General features: G+C 45.5%; 1 protein-coding gene across 1 annotated transcript in view; it reads left to right on the top strand.

The window, feature by feature from the left end:
- LOC135898191 (F-box/WD repeat-containing protein 7-like) overlaps positions 1-18,238 on the top strand; it is a 39,500-nt gene that overhangs the window by 9,261 nt on the left and 12,001 nt on the right. Inside the window, exons 5-10 of the mRNA XM_065427013.2 lie at positions 3,125-3,361; positions 5,492-5,626; positions 9,079-9,363; positions 11,158-11,453; positions 14,535-14,730; positions 16,759-16,999. Coding sequence (XP_065283085.1) covers positions 3,125-3,361; positions 5,492-5,626; positions 9,079-9,363; positions 11,158-11,453; positions 14,535-14,730; positions 16,759-16,999 — 1,390 coding nt within the window. The remainder of the gene's footprint in view (positions 1-3,124; positions 3,362-5,491; positions 5,627-9,078; positions 9,364-11,157; positions 11,454-14,534; positions 14,731-16,758; positions 17,000-18,238) is intronic.

The following is an 18,238-nucleotide window of genomic DNA, read 5'->3' as shown; positions in this document are numbered from 1 at the left end:
TAACAGCTCTGGTTTTGCATGCAAACTTTTTCTAAGCAAACTAACGAGGAAAACATGGTATTTCTTTTTCTCAATAAGTAAATTACGAATTCTGTGATCATGCTCAGGGCCTTGAGTCAAGGAACTGAGCATGACCTCAGAAGCAGCGCATCGAGTGTACTCGCCAAAATGCAAGACTGTTGTTCCGATAAAACAAACTTAAACGAACTATAAATCTTCGGTAACAAAGTGTTGTAGAAAACGAGATAAGCTCTGCAGCGCGCCCTGGATATTGCTACAATGCTGACTTTCTGGTGCACAGAGCAGCAGGCTTAGATAAGTGGAGCGCTCGACAGGCTATCATTTGCGCTATCCCTGCCTTAGATATGGACTAATGCTGATGTCGCCTGACGTTGGTTATTTTGGATTGCCGACTTTCCCCTTGAACTGAAAAACCAATAAAAGATTTCAGTTTCACCCCAAAACAGAATAATAAATAACGTTTCGGTCAAAAATGCCGTTCTTTTTTTTTTCTTTCGTTCTGTTTCGACAAACTGCTTCCTAGCGAGTTGTCATTTACAGAGTAAGTCTCCATTTAGTGTACACTTAGTCATTTGTCTTTTCATAAAAAGATTTCAGTTGCCTGCTCAAAGCTCATGCAAAAGTTAATTTTTGGCTGCAGGCATTACAGTGAAGGAAAAAAGCTGTTACTTCACCTTTGATGACTAAATGCTGCACATTAAACATCCCCTCAATCATTGTTGTGCACTTAGTAAAGCGGTCATGTGTAGTAACCTGTAGGTTGAAGTGAAATGGGAGCAACATGGATAAGCACAGGGTTCTGTTGACCTGCAACTCCAGTGTCTGTGGTTGCTTCCATGCTGCTACTGCACAGAACTGACAAAAAGTTCCATGCACTAATGTGTGCACTGCAACTGAAAGAGATATGTTGCAGATTGTACTGTACTTTGTCCTCCATGGTAAACAGGATGTGTAGGCTAGCAGCAAATCTATCAATTGCTGTACAGTAGACATTTTGAGCAATTCAAATTTTAAATACAGAGTTACAAGTATGACCTCTCTTATCAAGTTATATTGTACCATAAAACACTGTGTTGTAATTACTTAGAGTCTGGGATTAAGCATGTGATGCTGATACAATGCTACTGTTGCAATGCTGGTGGAAGGCTCAGCACTGAAATGTCATGGCTTCTGAGTTGGTTTCTTTGCAGAAAAAATTACTACAAAATGACGTACAGATGTCAAACTGTGTTGGCATTGCAATCAAGAGTGCGTTATAATTTAGTAATTGGGTTGTACTACTGTAGTACTATAGTAGACTTCCATTAATTTGACTTTGGTTAATTCAATACTGATCGACAGTCTCGGCTGGCGCCTATGGGCCCCGACATTTTTTATTTCGTTCCTAAAATTGGAATTTGCTAGATAATTCGAACTTGAAAAGTCAGCATGCACGTGCCTGACCCCTTTAGTGGCAGCATCTGTCTTGGTGTCTTGGTGGAGCTTAGGGGGGAGAGAATGCGTTACACATCTCCCGTCAAAAACACCTATTTTTGGCCCACGTTATAGAGAATATCAAGCCACAACAGTACCTTACAATGTCTGATTATGGTAATTACCCAATTCTAATGCATGCCTTTTGTTTTCTAAGGAAATTGGGCCGAAGATTGCCTGTGCAGTGCAATCGGATACAAAACCAAAACTGCCTTCACAGTGTTCCCTCGCTTTACCGCACAACACGGCTGTATTGCAGCAAAGCTGACTTTAGGAAACTGGATGCCATTAAAAACTTGAACAAAGGTTAGATTTCTACTTTGTTTAGGAAATTTAATGTAATTTATATGTTAGTTTTGTACTTTGGTTTCATTGAAAGTGGCCGTGCATTTGATTTAGGGGCGTCTTAGACCCACTCAAGTACTGCCAAGTGAATCGGCAGTGTGTTTTGGCATTGTTTCTGCATCTTGTTTAATTCGACCAGCCGAATAATTTGATCGATTTTGAAGGTCCCGTCAGGGTCAATTCAATAGGAGTCAACTGTATACTGCACCAGCACCATGTTTTTCCGCATTCATGTCTTAGCATTTTTTTATACTGCTGGTAAGGAGTCGTTGCTAATAAATTATCTGTTAACTATTGTCATTTTTACTTTTGAACACCGTAGGAACAGATTGCTTGTGTATATATGATGGTGCTGCAACTTGCTGCAGAATTTTTCTAATGAGCTTTACATATAAAGTGTAGATTAAGGTGTAATGCTGAGTTACTTGCAACATTTTAGATATGACACAAACCACACCACATTGGTCAGATTTTTATTTAATTCTTTTTTAGAAGTTTCAGCAAGTTTAGCATGACCTAGTTTGGCGATAATTGTCTATTTCCCTCTCTTAGTGATTTCAACCATTCCAACTGCTACTGCACCAGAAAGAGCTAAGTTTCTGCTGCCTTGTCTGGCTGAGCCAGTAGAAGCTGTATATTGTATCTATTATATACATGCCTAGAATCAAGCTTAAAGTGAGATTCATTTTACTGGGAAAACAATTGAAGAAAGAAAGAAAATGTATACTGGGGGCAGCAACCTTTCACCATCATATTCAAATCGAGCCTTCGGCGCAGGTCCGAATATGCCGGCACATCTATTCTTACTCATTGGCGCCACACTTCTCATGTATCAATCTTTTTATGCTGTATTTACCTGTCATTCTTGCCGTGCATGTCTTGATAGAAATATGGATCCTTTCTTTGATAGAGCAATGACTGATAAGAGAAGTATCAAATATGAGTCTTCTTGGTTAGGCATACTGAAGTGAATGGGGGTCTTGGTTTTTTCATCAGAAGTTGCTTCATTGAATGCTTTCTTTTTCTTTTCTTCTTCTTCTTCTTCTTCTTCTTCTCTTTTTTTTTTTCCCCCTGTCAGCACGAAAATGGCAGAACTTGAAGCATGTGTAAAAGTAATAGTTATCCGTCCAGTTCTTGTATCAAAATAGTACTTTTTTTCTGTTCTTCCATCTTAATTGAAAGGGATATTCTGCTCTAGCCACAATGTTGAAAAGGCAGGGGAAGGTGAAAACCATAAAATTGTGAGGGCACTGTGTCTGAAGCACATTGCAAACGTGTTGTGCAGGGCCAGCTGAAGCGCAAGAGGGAGGAAGTGAAACGGCCAGGAGGCAAGAAGCCATGCGGGTGGGAGACGAGCTACATGACTGCAAGTGAGGGACCTGCTGCTGCTGCTGGCACTGCTGCTTCTGCTGTGGCACCAGCAGAAAACCGAGACATTGCGCCCATACCGGCTCGGCGCACAAGACACCCATCTACGCTAGTTCAACCACCAAAGCTTGATGCCTGGCTCGACACTTTCCAGGTGAGGCTGACAAAATCAAATGCCACTCTTGTGACAGCAATATGCCCATTCTTTCTCAGGTCAAGCCATTTGATCTTCTAAACAGTTCTGCTACTCTGTGGTTTCTTGGTGCCATGCAGGCGCTTCGTGTAGCTCAATTGTTAGCGCATCGCATGCTTCGTGCAAAGGTTGCGAATTTTGGCTTTCAGCAACAGCAAATCATCTTTTATTCTGCAGTCATTTCCCTTTATCACTTCTACATTTCAGTTGGAAAGCACAGACAATTTTCTCTCTGCTCAGTGGTGAAACAGCTGTACCAACTTCACCAAACTGCACTGAGAGTAGACTTTGGCGCAGCCCTGTGCCAAAAACGGCATTTTAGCGGAATATTGCACCAAGCCTGCGCCAAAGCACACATAAGAGTGCCCTTCTTCCTTCGATGCTTTCCAGCTAGCAAAACTAAAATCAAAACCAACAGCATGCTGTCATCATCATTATAGAATGAAGCTGAAGCTGGTTCATAGTTTCTCACCATATAGTAAGAAACTCTGTAGGCCCGTTGGAGTTGTCTGCTTCATCATTCGTGCATTTTTCTCTGACGGACGTACAATGTTGCCGCTGTACCGTCTTGCTGGCGCTTTATTTCGGTGTTCATCGAACCCACGTGGTACCGTGGAGTTTGCTGAAGGAGGATGTCATATTCTAGGATTAAAATTAAGCCTTTTCTATGTTTATGGGTGACAGTGGGACTTTGCTAAAAAGCTGCTTTTATCAGAATTGCACGTGGTGCAGACTTACAAATGGTATTAACGAACGAGGTCAAATGTAGTACATGGTGAGAGCCGCCACTTCAATGCGTGCTGCCATGTTTGTTGATGCAAATCTTTTGTGTCGAGTTCGGGCCCTACATGTTAGAATTGCTAATAACTGCATCTGCATATTTGATACTCAGCATTTAGTATTCATATTTGATTCATGTTTTAAATTTTTGATGGTACCGTAAAAACCGGAATATAGGTCGAACTTTTTTTCAAAAAACCATCGCGAAAAGTCGACCCTCGACTTATATACCGGACATTGGCGGAAAAACTACGGAAGTCTTGCAACAATGGGCGGATGAAGTAAACAGCCGCCATCGCCATCAGCAGCAGCGCGGCGTCTATGGCGGCATGGCGACGTTGTGGCACCGGAATTTCGCGTTTCCATTGTCGCAATGTTATATTAATTGAAGGCTGCATTTTCATTTTGTTTCAAAATGAGCGGAAGCCGACATCAATTCACCGTCGCCTTCAAGAAAAAGGCGATTGAGTACGCGGAAGCCCACGGCAACCTGGCGGCACAGCGCGAACTTAAAGTATCCGAAAAGAGCATTCGGTAGTGGCGGAGGCGAAAGCAACGTATTACAACTTGCAGCAACCAAAAGAAAACGTCATTTCGTGCCGGATCGCAGCGGACTGCAGAACTGGAAGGCAAGATTGCGGAGTCCGTCCGCGAGCTGCGTGTAAGATCGCTGCCTGTGACTGCCGAATGCATCCGTTTGAAAGCGGTAGAGATCGCACGCGCCTATGGACTGGGCAGCGAGAAGCACTCGTCATCCGACTCTGATCAAAGGCGTTGCTCTGATTCGGAGTAGCGCTTGCGCATTTCGTGCCCTTCTGTGTACTGTACACCCGACGAATTTCTAACAGTATCGCGCGACCATCGACCCGCGTGTTTATCAGCACCTTATCATCACGGCACGGAGCGGCGAAATAGCGAAAGTAAGGGCGTGTGTACACATGCGCGTATCTCGTTTGTTTCGCTGCTCAGCGCCGTTAATAAGGTGTTGACAAGCACGCGTGTCGATGGTCGCGCGATACCGCTAAAAACTTGCCCAGGTGCACTTGCGATCAGCATTTAAATAAATACTGTCACCATTGTGCAACCCCCTGAGTCGCATTTGTTTCAAGGTAAGGGTGTCATATCTTTCAGTACTTTTGCCATTGATTTTTTTTTTTTTTTTTTCATTTTGAGGATTCGTTAGTTGGGGGATCGACCTATATTCCGGTCCGACCTATAGTCCGGTTTTTACGGTATTTGCACACCCTCTTCGGCCACACAATAAAAGATCAAAGGCACTCTTAATGAAACACTGCTTTGTTCTCTTCGCAGTCATGGAGTCATTCCGAGCGGCTTGTAGCCCTCGACCAGCTGATTGAAGGTTGCGAACCAGGCCAAGTGCGCCACATGATGAACGTCATTGAGCCACAATTCCAAAGGGATTTTATCTCCCTTCTGCCCAAAGAGGTACGTCAAGCTCATTCACTTTAATTCAGAACCTGCACATATGTGTGAGAAATATACCTGTGGAGGCATTGCGTATTGTACAGCCTCACGTGTGTGTGAACTGACATGCAGCGTTCTTGGCTATATGTTCTGGCTACATAATCACTGTGTTCCTTGTCAAAGCACAGCTGCTGACAGAATTTATTGGAGCAAAATTTAAGGGGGGACGCGGGTCTTGAAATCGCGAAAAATGGTCAAAAATGGCAATTTTCAAAAATTGCGTTTTTGAAGTCTTTAATGTCCCAACTATGCCTCTACAAAATATTATGGCTCAATTCCTACTCGAAGTATAAAAAAAACGGCAATTTAGAAACGTCGGTGAGCCGAAATTGAACGCCAAGCGCGAAGATTTGCCTCATTTTCAAGCTGCCGTAGCTCCGCGCGACGCGAACCGATCGGCGCCATCTTGGTCTCGTTTGAAAGCTGGTTTCCCGCTCTCTATTCTGGCGCCCCTCGGCACGCTGTAGACCCTCGTGCAGCGGAGTGATCGGCACCCCGAGCACCCGTTCTCAAGAGCGAAATCGTCGTGAGACAGACGCTGATTGGGTGAAGCGGGCGCCTCCCCGAGGCGCAGCCCTCTGATTGGCCATGACGCATGCTTCGCCTGCCGCGGCCCCGCGGCCGCGTTGTTCGACTCCTTCGCGTCGTCTGCTTTCGCCGGCGCGCACGTCATTTTTCGCATTCCTCTTGTATTTTTCGTTCTGCCTTTTTCTTTATCGTTCTTGTAGATATTTTGGCTATTGAGTCGCCTCTTTTAACCACGAATTTCTTGCTTTTGCGTGCCTGGTGTCTTTGTTCCGCGTGTCACGATGGCGCGAGACGCGCGCTTGAAAGCAAGCACGCGAAAAGCAGTCAGCAAAAAGAGGCGCGCATGGAATAAGAGCGCTACATCGTCGAGAACTACAGCTTCGGTGATGCCGCAAGCTGCTGTGGCATAGAGATATGGCTGTGGCCTTGGTGGATGCGGCTGGAGTGAGCTCGCCAACAACAGCTTCGCCGGTGGACGCGGCCGGACAGTCCCGATCGGTGTCAACTTCGGTGTTACCGCAAGTCTCTGCAGTGCCGGTGGATGCGCCTGGACTAAGCCCGTCGAAAATGCTAACTTTTGAAACGCTGCAAGTCGCTTCAGATTCCGTGTCGTCGGAAGCGGCCGAGCCGGCTGACCTAAGCCTAACGTCGACTTCGGCGTTTCCGAACGCCGCTTCGGTGCCGACGGACGCGGCTGAACCGAGCTCGCGTGCTCAACGCTTCGACGCGGTGTTTTGCGCGGAGTGCGCGGGGCGTGAAAAGTACGCAGACAATAAAACTTCATTGGCGAAGAAGTCCGCGACTTCCCGCAAGTTCGAGCTAATGAACGTCGGCGCAGCAAGTAAAGACGACTTTCTGAGCTTTTTTTTTTTTTTTGCCAAGTACCAATGCAATACAGAGGTTTTCACAATCTTTACATGAACAGATTTCTTTGAGTTTGGTGTTATTGTGTTCAGTAATGACTGGGCTGCATGCTAAAGCATTAAATTTTTCCATGTGATAGGTAAACAAAAGTGGCAGAGTAAGCAAAACTTTGAATGCAATTTTCTCAGCTTTGCTTTTTCGATCAAATGCCTTTGCCTTACGGAACTTTTCATAATGTTTGCATCAACTGATTTTATTGAATTAGGTATCATTTTTTTCAGTAAAACCTCAACTACATCCTAAAGCTTTCCATTTTTCATTAAACCCATTAGACTAGCAATTAGGTCAGATGTAAGCTAATTACTCCCGCATTGTTTTTTTCTTCCTACTTTGTTATTCATTCATGACCTATATGATCACTTTTTAAAAATTTCTTTAGCTTTAGGATGTGCAATGGGCCCTTGGAAATGACAGCCATTCTTTGAAACTAGTTTTTTTAATTAAGAAATTATCATAATGGCCCGTAAGAAAAGACCTATGTGGGATGAATTATTTTGCAATATCTTCATTTATAGATGAGATATATAAAATCTGAATATATATTTGGGATCAGCATTCAAAGATATATCTGCATGCCAATTTTCAGGAAGATATGTTACGAAATAAAAAAAAAGTTTTCAAGACCCTCATCCCCCCTTAATCAACAGACTATTTCCTCACTGCCTGAGATAGTGGTCTGAAAGTTGGACCGTGCACTTAGAAAGCAAAACATTGGGAATTCAAAGTTGATGATTGGTTTACACTTTGCATTGCAAAAGAGCTATGTTCAATGTCCTTCAGCTTTTAGACCTTATTTGTACATGACTGTATGGGTGTTGGGAAAAAATTGCATGGTATACAAGCAGCACATCACATACTGCTAGTAGCTCTATTCTACAATTACTGTAAGCGCGTGTGGGCCGCAAGCCAACCATAGTGGGCCATGCACTTGAATATATGTTATGGAAATTATAAAATAAGATGATATATTATGGTGCATAGTACAAAAGAAAGAACACCTCCATTGCATGTATATATATATTTAAAAAAAAGTGAATGAAAGCACGTATTTGTTTTAATGTGCATGTTTTCACATACTATCGCTGATCCATTTTTCGGACACTTGATTTTGATGACGACCACCAGTTCCATAGAACCGATGTAAAATGGTGTCTGAAATTTTGGACGCTGCATAGTATGCCACCCAATTTTTCCAATTGATCTGCACACGCAGTGTGACAAACATGCAGTCATGCTCAAGGTTGCCACCGTTCAAAGTGTAACCCTTTCCTTCATTTTTGTTATCAAAGCAATTCTCTGGGTTGCCAAGTGCTGGATGGCTGTTGTGAAGACTGTTTCATTGACTCAATACCATACCACAACCTTGGTTGCCGAGTGCTTGTATAGTGATGCTGGTTAGGTGCCAAGCTGGCACAACAAGCTCGCTCTTGGTATATTAGTATCTGTAGACAACATTTAATATCAGGGATGAGATCGCGAGCAGGGCTGATGATTGTACACATGAAGTGGACTTTAGGTTTGTGGGTGATTGGCCTGCACCAAATGCAAACCCCTACCAAGTTTGTATGTGCGCTTACTGGGTGGAGCAGTGCAAGTTCATGTGGTGAATTCCAAAGGGAATTTGCGTAACACAGCCTAAAGTGACAAGTGTTTGGAGCCACGGTCGCATATGCGATATCTGCACTTTGCAACGAAACAAACGCAAACACGCACCGGGCATCGGCCATCATGAAATTTCAAGTAGACATTGTTTCAGTGAAGTACAAGTGAAGGTTTTCTGTATTGCTGGCATTATAAAAAACAATGAAACTTATTTTTTCGTCGACATTCGGTTTTTCTGAATGCCCGATTATTTCAACATTTCCTGTCTGTGCACGAAAAATTGGTTGGTGACTGTATTTGTACCATTGTTAATAACAGGAAATGGATATGGATTGAGTCTTCTTGCCCTTGGTTTGCAGCTGGCACTGTATGTGCTGTCGTTCCTGGAGCCTCGAGACCTGCTGCGTGCGGCACAGACGTGCCACTATTGGCGCATCCTGGCAGAAGACAACCTGCTGTGGCGTGAGAAATGCCGCGAGGCTGGGCTTGAGGACGTGCAGGAGGTGCTTGGCCGACGGCTGTCATCCTGCTCTTCATCTCCACCCTCTCCCAACTCTGCGGCTCCTATCCCGTGGAAGCTGGCATTCATGCGGCACCACTACGTTGAGATGAACTGGCGCTGCAAACCTATACGAGAGCCCAAGGTAGGTCCGCCACTCTGGAACATGTGTTTTCAAGAGAGTTAGCCATTGAGCTAGTTGGTATGTGGTATTCAGAACAGGGGGGAAAAAATGCAAACTAACAGGACAAGAAAGAAGGCAGACAAGGAAGCTTGCACTGTTTTAGTTCTAAATACATTTTTCTCAACCTCAAGGGAAAGCTCATCAGTTTTGAGATGATGCTGCACATGTGATTAATCAATGTGTGCACATAAACTCTAATGTTTGCGCACAGCCACGCTGCCGTTGCAGCATGCCACATTGTTGGCAAGGATAATCAAGTGATGCGTGTAATATTAAGACATAGGCAGAGAACTAGACTTGTTGGGGTGAAACAAAGGCTGCCCAACGCGAAAAGAAAGCCTTGGAAGGCTGGTAGCCATGGCCTACCCTATAATTCCAGCCTGTTCTACTTTTCGTGACACTGGCAAACCAGTCAGGCACCCACCGCTATTGCTCAGTGGCTACGACTTTGTGCTGCTCTGCGCTATGGTTTGGGGGCATGTTAACCCTAGGTTAACTGTTAACTAGGGTGTCAAATTATCTGGAGTCCCTTCCCCCACTACCCCCTTACCGTTTCACTACAGTGTCCCTATGGACACGGCCTGTTCTGCATAAAGTTTAACCTCGATATAACGAAGTTGGTAAATTTGGCAATTTGCTTCGTTGTATAGAAATTCCGTTATATTGAAATTTGATCTCTCATGCAAACAAGTACAGTCTCCCATAGATTTTTCTTATGTGGAAGGGGCTGCAAAATTTTCCAAATAATCGGTCACTTGGAAAAGGCAAGTTTAGATCAGAAAAAAAATTTATTTGTTGAATTTGAGAGTCAGCAACGAAAGATACGATTTCATGCTGTGAAGACGATATCGCATCGGCAGTATGAAGCGAAACCAGCCACGCTTTTTCATCCACTCTGCCGCCATGGCTGATAGTGTTGCCTGTAGTGGGATGTTATCATGAAAAGCCCTGGCAGGGAGGACCGAATGCTTTGTGTGCCTCTCACTTCAATGCGACTAGAAAACTCTAGATTATGCAACCCTCGCCACTAAACACGTGGGAAGGCAGTGCACGATGCCACACTATTTCAGCTCACCCAGTCTTTTCACGCGCAGCAGATTACCTGTAAAATAGGGTGCACCTGACAGCCATGTGCATGGTGTGTTCCAACTTGCCCACCACTCTACGCCCCACCATCACGTGTACTAGATCGCATTACCACAAACTCGCTCCCATTCCCCCCCCTTTGCTTGCATGGGAAGACGGCGCTCATCAAGTCCCATTCTTCTCAGATCGCCCTTGGATGCTTTCATTTGCACATAAGGCATACAGTGCTTAGGGCGTGATAAGATCTTATCGCACTTGGACATTATACACGGCATGACGATAGTCTCCTTTGTCAGTCACCTTTGGTTGCACGATTTGAGAGAGGCGCATTTGCAAGCAATTCATGTAATTCAACCAATCATCCAAGGAAATTTGAATTTATTGACCTGGTATTCCTTAGCGTTGGCTGTGAAATTTCGTTACAGTGAAATTTTATGTAAATACACTGTTATATTGAGGTACAAAATACATGGTGTTCTATGGACAAGAACTTATAAAAAGTTAAATGCTTAAATATATTGAGAATTTCATTGTATTTCACTTTGTTATATCAAGGTTTAACTATTTGAAGCACTAAAATCCCACAAAATTGATTCAGACCAGTCAGGCCAATACGTTCGTGTGAAGCACCTGACATTATCTCTAAAGTAACTGCTGCTGGTCTTGCAGGTGCTGCGGGGTCATGAAGACCACGTCATCACGTGCCTGCAGTTCTCTGGCAACCGCATTGTGAGTGGCTCGGACGACAACACCCTCAAGGTTTGGTCGGCGACGTCGGGGCGTTGCCTGCGCACTCTCATTGGTCACACGGGCGGTGTGTGGTCCTCACAAATGGCTGGCTCCCTGGTAGTGAGTGGCTCCACTGACCGCACACTGCGTGTCTGGAATGCCGACACGGGCATGTGCCTGCACACTCTGTATGGGCACACGTCGACAGTGCGGTGCATGCACCTGTATGGAAACAAGTGAGTGTCTGCAGCTTTGTCTCTCTCTTTTTCTTTTTCTTTTTTTTGGGGGGGGGCGTGGCCGATACCACAGTGAGGGGCGGGGGGGGGGAGGCATACCCGAGGGCGCATTCCATAAGGAAAATTTATTAGTAGCTGGCATGGTCACTGGACTACTCGTCTTCACTTGTGCCATCATGCTCACTAGTGCTGCCATCATCATCGCTGACATGGTCCCACAGCACGTCGTCGTCCAGTGAAATTCCACATTTGGCAAACGACCGCACTACGTCATCTTGTGGAACAGCAGCCCACGCGTATGCACCCAACCACATGCAACCATCAGGGAGGCTCTTTTGACAGGTCTGGTTGGCATAAGTTCGCGGTCTTCTGCCACCAGCCACTTGTACTCATGGCGGAGCAGGTCCTTAAAAGGCGAAGATCCAGGCTTTTTCAGGACCATTTCACACTTCTCTGGCAGGGACATGGGATAGTGAAAACTACAGCTAGGGCCATAGAACAAACATAAAATTGTAGCTATGTTGTAGCTGTTGTAGGGAGGACAGCTGCCGAGGCCATTGTGGCAGCTCGAAGGGTCAGCGCTATGTCTCCTTGCAACTTGTGTGTCGTGTGTCATATTTTGTTGTAGCTATGTTGTAGCTCCCCTGATATCTTGTTGGTATCACTTTTTAAGCGGTGCCATGTTTTGGTTTCGATTGTAAGTCGACCCCCCACTTCAGATTTTCAAATGTAAAAAAATAGGTCAACTTACAGTTGTGTAAATACGGTAATCATCGAAGGAAGAGACGGCGGGCACCTTTTCCGCAACCTCTTTCCACAGGTTCCTGGGTTGATGTCGGTCACCTCCAGGTCATTTTCAAGCTGCACAGGCACTTTGACAAGCCTTGCTTTTCACCAGCAGTTGCTAATGGTGGATGCCTTCAAGTTCCACCAAGCTCCTGTGAGCATTTCCGCTGCCTGACGAATATTGATTGTAGTCGGCTGCTTTAGGCGGAGGTTGATAATCAACCGCTACACAAGGCGCTTACGAAATTCTGCTGTGACACTCTTTATAATGCCCTGGTCTAAGGGTTGCAGCAAGGACATGTTGTTTGGCAGCAGAAACTCCAAGTGAACATGCACTAGTGAGCATTCACAATGTGAGCAGAGCAGTTGTCGACAACCAGTAGAATTCTTCGGTCATCCCTCCTCATTTGGTCGTCGAGTTTGATGAGCCACTCGGAAAAGAGTTCTCTGGTCATCCAGGCTCGTTTGTTGGCGCGGTAGTCATACGGTAGCAACATGTCGTTTTTCATGCAGCGAGGCTTTGCTTACTTGCTGATGATGAGTGGTTTAATTTTCTTCGTGCCTGTTGCATTGCAGCAGAGCAGGACTGTCGCGCAAAGATGCGACTTCTTCCCTCCTTTGCATTGCTGCCCTTTGAAGTGCATTGTCCAGTCTGGCAGGAGTTGGTAAAAACATGCTGTCTCATCCGCGTTGAAAATATTGTCTTCAGAGTACGATTCAGCCACCTCTAGAAAACGATCATTGCACCAGGAATCCGCGCCTTCTCTGTCAGCAGCCTTTTTCTTGCCCTAGACTACCTGCCAAGTTCCGTTCCTTTGGCGGAAACGAAAAAGCCAACCCCCACTGGCGTCAAACCCAGTTATTTATTTCAAGTTCGTTGCCAAATTCGCTGGCTCTTTCTTGGAGCATTGGGCCAGACACAGGAACGTTTTGCAGCCTGGCATCTTTGAACCACGTGAGAGCAGCTTGGTCCAGATTTTAAAAGTTTCCCAGTTGCAGCCGTTTCCACATTGGAGCGAGTTGCGATTCCCGGTGAAGCTTGACAATCTTGTCTCAGTATTTCAAGATGGTCGCGATGGTCGATGGACGGTGTTCCAGTTGCATGCGATCATATTCACCTCGATCTGAGCAAGGGTCATGTCAGCACTGTACACCGATGAAAGAGTCAACAGTGCTCGCGTCAACTCGGCGCTTGTAGGCGGCGCAGGCATTGGCTCCTCATTTTCAACATCGGAGTCTTCTGAATCCCCCACAACCCGACTCCTTACTCCATGCCAAACTCCTTGCTCACGTCAGCCTGTGATGGGCCGCTCTCAACTTGCTTAATAATGGCAGCTTTCTTCTCCATCGTTAACCGACGGGACTGAATGCCATCGGCGAGGACAATGAAGAAGGAGTGGGGGCCATCGAAGGCAAGCGAAATCCTCAAGTTGCGAACAGTGGAGTTCGCAGACGAGCGTCGAAGCACCTAGGCCTAGCGTCGCAGAGCACACTTGACACAACAGCACAACTACACACCGCGCTAGCCAAAACGTGGCCTATGCAAACAAATGAAATGGCGCCGCTCCGGAAACTCTGCCGGAGGCGGAAGCGGAAGTGCAGTGATGAACAGAGCCAGCGTGGCCAGACCAAATCGGTGTGTGACGGCTAGATTTGGCTAGTTGTGGTTCAAAGCGGCGATATGCTTCGGCTGCAAGTCGATTTCCTGCGCAAGGGCGCTGCGCGAGGAGCCAGAGGACCTTCCGTCGTGTCAAAAAGTCCGGAAAATTGGACAGCGGGGGGGTTCAAGTGTCCGAAACTTCAGATGTCCTTATACATTGATTCTATGGGGCTCGTGGCAGTGCCGTGAAGACGTCCGAAATATGAGGCATGTCCAAAAATTTGGGCGTCCAAAAATTCAGTCGTTGACTGTAGAGTTGTCTGTTTTTTCTCAAAACATACTTTTTGCTCAGTCTGCCTGTTTGCGGCAACAATAGGACAGCTAACAAAGTTATCTCAATAACCCATGTCTCTCCCCTTAACATGTTAAACTCTTTTACAGGCTTCAGGTTTAATAGAGCAAGTTTGATAAATGTAGTTTCAACATTCTATCAACATTCTACTTCGAAGGTTGATATAGCTTTGACAGGAATAATCAGTCTTTTTTTGTGTGTGTGTGTGTGTGTGTGTGTGTGTGTGTGTGTGTGTGTGTGTGTGTGTGTGTGTGTGCGCGCACACTGAGGCTGAATAATCTTTCAATGCTATGTGTACAAGTTGTGCTATTCACTGATTGTTTCTTTCTTTTCGTTTGGCCAGGGTGGTGAGTGGGTCTCGCGACGCGACATTGCGAGTTTGGGACCTCGAAACTGGAGAGTGCCTGCACGTACTCGTGGGTCATGTTGCAGCTGTGCGGTGTGTTCAGTACAATGGGCGCCTGGTAGTTAGTGGAGCATACGACTACATGGTCAAAGTATGGGACCCCCGGAGAGAGGAATGCCTCCACACATTGCAGGTGAGCATGTTTCCTTTATACAGGCACAGTCTTTCATCTTCATGGTAATCAACTTCATGGTTAGAGGCCAACTGCTACGAAATTTTGGGGCACCTAAAAAGCTTAATTTCAAATAGTGAAGATATGAAGCAATGCAAAATTTTTGTTTGAAGTACGAGTGGATGCATCACGAAAGGCTCGCAAAAGAACACTTTTTTGATGCCAAAACTGAAGAAATATTGCCATTGCTGCTTGCCATCAGTTATGCGTGATTCGGAACACACAGTTCCTCACCATGACCTCCAAGATTGGGTACCACCCGTGGCTGCCTACGGCACGCTGAAATGTCTTGGAGCTTACATGCTGGGACTTGCATCACATTAGCTAATGACCAGGTGCATGTGTCCAGGTGCATGTGCAGGCTTTGAAAATCCGCACACGAGAATATTTCGCAAGCCTCAAATGTTCCTGCTCCTACACTACTACGTATGTCCATAGCGTAATCGAGCTGCATAGGTGCGCATACTCAAGAAAAGTGTTTGATTGTGTGGCCATCAAAAAAAAAAAGCAACACGTGTGACAAACTTCCGTTAATCTTCATCTTATCGCCAACCAGCTAGGGCAATTAGTTTTGGCGAGCCTTAAAAAAAAAAGAAAAGAAAGGGAAACGCATGCATGGCGGCATCCTTTCTATGCGCACCCCTGTGAGCACTAAACAAGCAAGAAACAAGCTGTCGCCCTTTGAGCGATTGAGAACGAGATAGCCATCAGTTTCGCAAGTGCAAAAAGCCGAAACCGCCCGCGAAACAAAATCCAAACGGCTGCCCGGGCGCACGCCAATGCGCGAGCGGTGGTATTTAGACGTGCGGGAGCAAACTAGCGCTAAAACAAACCATGCAACGAAAACCAAGAGAGGGAGGCGCGCGAAAAATATTCCCTGTATCCCCACATAGTGGCAGCACATGACAGAAAAGAAAAACTTATGAAATTGACATGCTTTTTAAACGTACAGACGGCGCCATAAATATACGGCATCGACCATTTTCGGACTTGTTCGCGACGCCGTATATTTACATCGTTGACCGTCAAAGGGTTAACCCTTTGAGGGTCGAATTATCTTGAAGAAAACTTCATGGGTGGTCAAATTATTTTATTGCGGATAGTGAATGTACAAGATGTATAAAGTCGGGAATAAATAGTAAAAAAAAATTAGGAACAGTATTTCGGTGTCGGCATCACTCAGAACTGCAATATGTTCAATAGTATTTTAGAGTGTGGTACTCCTTGAAACACGAGTCTCCGCGCAGCCGCAGAGAGCAAGAATACTTCATGAGCGGCGGTGATAAACGAGCTAAGAGCCGTGCCAATCAAGATAGAAATCAACTTCCGCCGCCCCTGCGATAGCGTGCCGACAAAGATAAAAATCACGTTTCGCGCGCCTCCGTTGCGGCGGAAACCGCGAAAGCGCGTTGCCGCTGAGAGCGAGAATACCTCGGGAGCGGCGGTTATAAACAAGCTAAGAGCAGCGCCAATCAAGATAGAAATCAACTTCCACAGCATTTGCAAGAGAGTGCCAACAAAGAGAAAAATGACGTTTCGCGCGCCTCCGTTGCGATCACGCGGCGAAACCGAAACCGCAAAAGGGGTGTGGCCGCAGTCTGCGCGACGGGCTGAAGCTTGAAGTCAGTTCTGTTTATCTCCCCAAGAAGGTAGCACAAATTTCAAACGCTTCTTGTAAGTCCTAAGAGGTGGCAGCACCTCCCAGTAAGCGTGCATCGTCATTATGGCGCGAAATTTCAAACGGAGGGTCGAAACCGTACCCGTACGGCGAAGACCTTGCGGGACAGAAAACTGCCGCCGTACATGTACGGCAAAAACCGTCAAAGGGTTAGAGGTGGTGCTGTTCTTAGAAACAGGGAATTCTTGATAGGTTGATCTTTTCTTTAATTTACTGCTGTATGAAGCAAAAGTACCGTGTAGCAATGTGATAACGAAGTGTTTTGGTGTGTTGTGTCAGTGATGTGTTTTGACTTTCTTCAACATTTGTAGGGTCACACAAACCGGGTGTACTCGCTGCAATTTGACGGGGTACACGTGGTCAGTGGTTCCCTGGATACATCAATCCGAGTGTGGGATGTGGAAACCGGTGCCTGCCGCCACCAGCTCATGGGTCACCAGTCACTTACATCAGGCATGGAGCTACGAAACAACATTCTTGTCTCTGGCAACGCTGACTCAACGGTTAAAGTCTGGGACATCCTCACTGGCCAGTGCCTGCAAACTCTGGCTGGTGGGTAGTCTTTCACAGAATTTGAAGCCTTAGGTTGCAGTATTTTGCATGACTTCAAAAAAAAAAAAAGTCCTTTGCAGGTGATCTGAGCAAGTGTTACACCAAAGTCGTCAAAGCTGTATAATATTCTTAGTGATGATTCGTCACCAATGCCCTGGTCATACAGCCGCTTTGGGGCTCCCAGCTTGCCTCACTCCCTTGCAGCCTGTGTTGCTGAATGACGCTGTCAGCTTTCACCGCCACAACCTTACAAACTCCTTCCTAGCTGTCCTTGAACTTGTAGCCAGTAAAATGTAGTGTGAGAAACAACAGCCAAAAATAATGCACAATGAAGTTATCCATTCCAGTGAGGCAATACGGAAGGTAACATTTATTTTTAAATTGTGGGGTTTTACGTGCCAAAACCACTTTCTAATTATGAGGCACGCCGTAGTGGAGGACTCGGGAAATTTCGATCACCTGGGATTTTTTAACGTGCACCTAAATCTAAGTGCACGGGTGTTTTCGCATTTTGCCCCCATCAAAGTGCGGCCGCCGTGGCCGGGATTCGATCCCGCGATCTCATGCTCAGCACCCCAGCACCATAGTAACATACTTAGCATCGAATATTGAATAATGATTTGAACATGCATTCATTAGCAAGTTGGTCTATTTTAACATGTCAGAACACTGAAATTACATTTTCATTGGTAAAAGTATTAAACTAGTAAGCCATTTCACTAAAAGATTGATAAAAGATAAAGATAAAAGATGATGATGTTTTGGAAAATTTAGTAATTTCCGCTAGTTGTCGGTTCTCCCCAACCTGAGCATTATACCGCATCAATTTCCCGTAACTCAAAGGCATTTGATCCTGTACCAGTCATCACTCATTGCATTTGCTGTCAAGCAATAAGCTCAGGATTGGGGGTGGAACTGGCAAAAGAGTGCACCCTCACTGTTGACAAACCCCTGCACCTTGCTTCTGAGAGGCTGGCTTTCCTGCAGAGCTTTAGTGTCCAGCGGCTAAGCGTGCTTTACAAGGAAAATTTCACCAGCAGCATAAAATTATAGCAACTTTCAGCCCAAAATCAGACACACTTTCTGAGATTGGGCAGAAATAAAAGCTAAGAACCATGTTTGCTCTCGCACAGACAGCAATATATTCGATTCTGCAAAGCCATCAGCAGTGTTCAAGACATCACCATTTTCATCAAGGCATATATCATTGGCGCTCTCTATGGAAGAGTAAGAGCGCGC

The sequence above is a fragment of the Dermacentor albipictus genome, chromosome 3 (genome assembly GCF_038994185.2).
Source record: "Dermacentor albipictus isolate Rhodes 1998 colony chromosome 3, USDA_Dalb.pri_finalv2, whole genome shotgun sequence".
Taxonomy (NCBI): Eukaryota; Metazoa; Arthropoda; class Arachnida; order Ixodida; family Ixodidae; genus Dermacentor; species Dermacentor albipictus.
The sequence above is the reverse complement of the archived record's forward strand: the minus strand, read 5'-3'. Positions and strand labels throughout refer to the sequence as shown.